Source organism: Stegastes partitus, unplaced genomic scaffold (assembly GCF_000690725.1).
Source record: "Stegastes partitus isolate 25-593 unplaced genomic scaffold, Stegastes_partitus-1.0.2 Scaffold553, whole genome shotgun sequence".
Classification (NCBI taxonomy): Eukaryota; Metazoa; Chordata; class Actinopteri; family Pomacentridae; genus Stegastes; species Stegastes partitus.
In genome coordinates, this window is record NW_007578284.1 from 38,411 (window position 1) to 43,540 (window position 5,130).

At 44.3% G+C, this 5,130-nt stretch overlaps 1 protein-coding gene across 1 annotated transcript in view; it reads right to left on the minus strand.

Annotated features, from left to right (window-relative positions):
* The window catches only part of LOC103362064 (glutamate dehydrogenase, mitochondrial), a 15,365-nt gene that overhangs the window by 5,534 nt on the left and 4,701 nt on the right, over window positions 1-5,130 (minus strand). The window contains exons 2-3 of the mRNA XM_008288324.1: window positions 1,424-1,504; window positions 1,259-1,314 (exon numbers count right to left, since the gene is read on the minus strand). Coding sequence (XP_008286546.1) covers window positions 1,259-1,314; window positions 1,424-1,504 — 137 coding nt within the window. The remainder of the gene's footprint in view (window positions 1-1,258; window positions 1,315-1,423; window positions 1,505-5,130) is intronic.

Genomic DNA, 5,130 nt, shown 5'->3' on the forward strand with positions numbered 1-5,130 from the left:
GTGCTAACCACCACAAATATGGTTGGATCCTAGCTAATACTAATATGAACCCTAATCTGCACACTCACATCACATCTACAGACTAAATAAGGTGTAAATGTAAAGATGATGAGGAGTTTAAATCTGCTGCTGCGAAATCAAAAATGATAAAAGCAGAAATCTTCATCGGGCTTGTTTTATTCTCTTGTGTTGAAGCTGCAGGTCAGTCGCTCTGCCACGTAAACCCTGCATGTTGTTTGTTTGTGCATGTTGCTCTGCACAAACCGAATGCTTCTGTGACACCTAACAGACAGGTAGCCGTGTCCACCTTGTTCACGATGCAAACACAGTAAACAAACAGGATTCTGCCAGATGCTGTTTTCTTGCTCTCAAACCTTCATGACTCAGTTCAGACGCCTCCGCTTTACTTTTGTTTTGTTCCAAACCAAGTACTGCTGTTTTTATTCCAGCTTCGGCATGAGTCGAGCTAGAACTCGAAGCACACAAAGAAAAACTCGTCACAGCGGCATCCAAACCGCACCGATGAATAGAGCTCCAGCAGCTATAAATGCTCATAGCGGCGGAGGTTCAACGCAGGAGTATAAATCTAGTTTTAGTGCCTTCATCACCTCTGCTCCAGCTCGTCTTCATCGGAGGGAACGCTTCATATTCACACATTTAATCCAGAATACTCACAGAGACAGGAGCTGAAAAAAGCTGCGATATCTCGTTTGGGAGCTGAAAATGTTTCTGATTCTGGATAAATAACCTGCAGAAACTGGGTCTGCACAGACATTTCTAATTTCTCTGTTACGTAATCTGGTCATATTTTGAAATTAACATGTTTAATGAATCTCAGCTGTTTTCTTCTCTTCTCTACATCCATCTTCTGTTTTAAAACAGACTTCCCAGCACCGTCTAACTTCCAAAAATACACTCATTTGTGATGTTTCTGTGAGAGATCTTCATGGATTTTTAAAAGTTTCTGAACAACATTGGAGAATGCAGCTCAGCCACTGGTGTTCTGTCACCAAAACATCACAAATGAATGTATTTTTGCAAGTTAGACAGTCTTTTTGAGACATTTTTGATCTGCTTGTCCGTCTCTTATGCTCATTTCTCATAAAATAGATGTTCCTTTCTTTCGTGTATCACCAGAGGCTTCTCCTTGTTATCATCCTGACTTGGTTTTTGCTTCATCCCCTCCTCCCACAGTTCAGAAACCACTAAGAATTAAAATGAGACCAGCAGCAGTCGGCGTGGGTCAGAACTGACTTACTGAGTATTTCCTCGGGTTGATCTTCACTCCAGCCTTGGCTCCACCAAACGGCACATCTGGAACGAATTCGTGTTATTTTAGCACCGGAGCAAACAGCAGCTTCGCAGGACGCTTCGGTCCAGACGTGGCTTCGGGGGTTCGGGTCAGAATCGTGCGTTTACTCACCGACGACGGCGCATTTGTACGTCATCAGCGAGGCCAGGGCTTTCACCTCGTCCACGGTCACGTCTGTGCTGTAGCGGATACCTGAAACACACAAAAAAACACATCTGTAAGGGGACGATGAAGAACTGGGCTCCTGCAGAGGTTCTGTGGATTTCAGCTACGACAGCAAGGCGTCTGCGTGGCTGAGTGTTTAAAGAATAGCTTCTTAAACCCGACTGAGAAGGTCTGGCTTACTGTAATAAAGCCTCCTAGTCATAATGGACATTAAACGAGCCCTTCCTAATGAGCTGTCAGAGTGTATTTGTCGGCACTGAGCCTTCAGTAGACAGAATAAAAGGACAAAGGCTGAATGAGTGTGATGTGTTTTGACTGCTACCATTTACATTATCAGCACGATAAAAGTAAACTTTAGCTCTGAATAACTTTTGTGACTTCTGTTCTCTCAGTTATTTTATCAGCAGTGATGATATCTGAACTCAGACAGTAGCAGACTGCTGCCCTGGAGGTGGTAATCAGGAGGCTCAGAATTTAACTCAGCTGCTAGTGATCTAAACTGTTTTTAGCGCTGAAGAAGCTTTTATTTAGTGACAAACTGCAGCTTAGACTCAACAACTTCCTACTAACTGAGAATATTCAGAGCAAGCTGCAAAGTTCAGACTGAAAAGATTCAAATCAGCAACACTTTTAAAGATCAATTAATCAATTTTGGCTTTTTTTGTCAAGCAAACCAGCAAATATTCTCAGATTTCAGCTTCTCTTTGTCTTTCTTTTAAAGTAAACTAAATATTTGGAGGGTTTTTGATGGTCGAACACGTTTCCGTTGCTGATTACTCAAAGAAATAATCTGCAGATTGATCGACAATGAAAATAATGATTGATTTTTTCTGTGTTATATAAGAAAATCTGAAAATTCTCCAGATTTTCTGATTTAAGCAGACGAGCATTTATCCTCCCTGACGATGCTGAAAGTCTCGTTTGTGTGTAAAAGTAGAATTAGACAGAAAGCGGATGGAGTTCTGAATGGAGCTGCAGCTGATGGTGGACGTGAGCCAGCAGAGGCCTGTTCACACACATCACCGTAAACACAGTCTGCTGAGTGGAAAAACACACAGAGGGAAAAGTTTTCTGACTTCAGGCTACAGGAAGAGACGAAGACGAGCAGGTTAAACGTGAACAATGTGGAGAAGAAAGAGGAGGAAGGCAGCGAAGTGGGGAGCTGAACAGAGAGACGACTGTAAAGGAGGAAGAAGAAGAAGAAGAACTGGGCGTGAGGGGAGTTCATTGTTGAAGCTGAAGCAGTGACTCAGGCCAGGTGTGGCCACATGTGCCCCAAACAGGCTCCGTTAAAGAGACAGTACAGAGTTTACATGAACTAGACCTCATGTGAACTGGAACAACCCTCAGCCTCCTGCACCAGCTTCAGGAGCCAACCGCCTCCAGCAGACCAACTGGCACCGAGTGGAGCAGTACGACGGACTGGAACAGATTAAACGATCTAAACTGGGACAAATAGAAGGATCCAGACTGGACCAGTACAACCAATCCAGACTGGAATAGACCCAACTGATCTAGACTACAACAGAACAACCGGCACCGAGTGGAGCAGTGTGACGGACTGGAACAGATTAAGTTATCCAAACTGGGACAAATAGAAGGATCCAGACTGGACCAGAACAGTGATCCAGACTGGAATAGACCCAACTGATCCAGACTAGAACAGACCAACTGGCACCGAGTGGAGCAGTGTGACAGACTGGAACAGATTAAACGATCTAAACTGGAACAAATAGAAGGATCCAGACTGGGGCAGATCAGTTGACCCAAACTGGAACAGTCCAAAAGACTTGAACAGAACAAATAATCCAGACTGGAACAGGCCAAATGACACAGACTGTGGCAGACCTACTAATCCAGACCGGAACAGCTCCATCTGATCCAGACGGACCAGAACAACTAAGCCAGACTGGAACAGAACAACTATTTAAGACCTGAACAGATCCAACTGATCCAGACTGGAACAGAATAACTAATCCAGACTGGAACAGACCAAGTGATCCAGACTGGAACGAACCCAGCTGTTCTAAAATGGACCAGACCAACAGACCAGAACATACCGTCCTATCCTGACAGGTACAGACAGACTGAACAGAGTTGTTCCAGCAGGATAGTTTAGACCTAAAATCATTGACAACTTTTTTTTACTGTTTAATGAAAAAGCTGCTGGACTGAACCCTCCAAGCAAAGCCCAGACGTCCACGCTGCCGTTTCCACTCGTCAAAGCTACGAGTGTAAACAGCTACATGCTAGCTCGGAGCTGCTTTGAATAAAAACCAAGCCCAGCAGTGACACACCTCAGACAAACTCTGAACAAAACACCATCATTAATGTGTCAGCCGACGAGGCCCGAGGCTGAAAACCGGAGCGTATTATGTGGGCTGCACCTTAATCCTCCATCATGCCGCCTCAGATCCCAACTATAGAACCAAATGTGGACTAATGTGTTGCTGAAAATAGTCTCCTGGCCTGATAAAACTCATCATAACACCAGACAATTAAAACGAACAGTGCATGAATATATCCGTCCTTTTAAAGTCCAGCAGCAGCAGCAGGTTCATGAGATCCGGTCACCTGGTGGACAGTCACCTCCAGAGCAAACACAGTGAGCCACTACTGCTCCTTTAAGCTTCAACAAAAGCTTCAAAGATAAATCAGAAACTAACAAAAACACAAGACTTGTAATTGCACAGGGCTCCAGTTTGTTTTTTAGACTCTGGGGGGGGGCTGACATTTTCAATAAGTGGCACAAAATTTATGTGCAGCTAAAAATGCTTCAAAGCTCCTTTGGTTCTGAATAAAGCATCATGTGTTCAGTGAGCTCCTGTCGACGTGGGTAGCTTCCTAACATATGATGCTATGAGCAAAAATAAACAGATAAAAGTCTCGCTTGTTTTAATCGGGACGATCTGGGACTTCGAGGGAGTCAGAAGCAGCTCTTCTTTGGCCGTGTTACACAAAACGTTGAATTTTATTTCAGTTTCTGAGTCCTCGCTGCCTGAAACGCTGCCGGACGGTGGGCTGCTCCGCTGGCCACACATCTGTCAGACGTGTCTTATAAATGTAGCTGCTTTTTAATTCAGAATGACAACAAACGCATATTGTTTGCTGTTGGATCACATCCCAGTGTTTCCTACAGGCTGCATATGTACTAGTAGTGGTTACTAGTAGTGGTTACTAGTAGTGGTTACTAGCAGTAGTGAGGGGAGCTGCATGGCCGATGTGCATGCAGACACACGTGCAGTTTAAAGCTTTCCAGATGCCCCTCAAACGCCTCACATGCATTAGTAGATGCTGCTAGTTGCCTCCAGTGTCCACTCTGCAGTGCAGCAGCTCAGACAGCTGTGAAATTAAATGGCAAAGATTGAAATAAGACGTTCTAAAGCCAGATTCATCTACCAGAGAAACACACACAGACAGATAGACCTTAGTGGAGTGACTGATAAAAATGTTTTGTTGCACTTGACACCTGACAGTCCTTCTGTTGAGCTCGTTTCCACAATTAAACCGATTCCCAGGTTCAACATCTGCACCTGAGAGTCCACCAGGAAACACCTGCATCCACAGACTCATGAGTCCACAGCTTTGCTTTTGGCCACAGCAGGTCGTTTGATAGGTGTTGATTATTAGATAATTGATCTAACAACCGATTG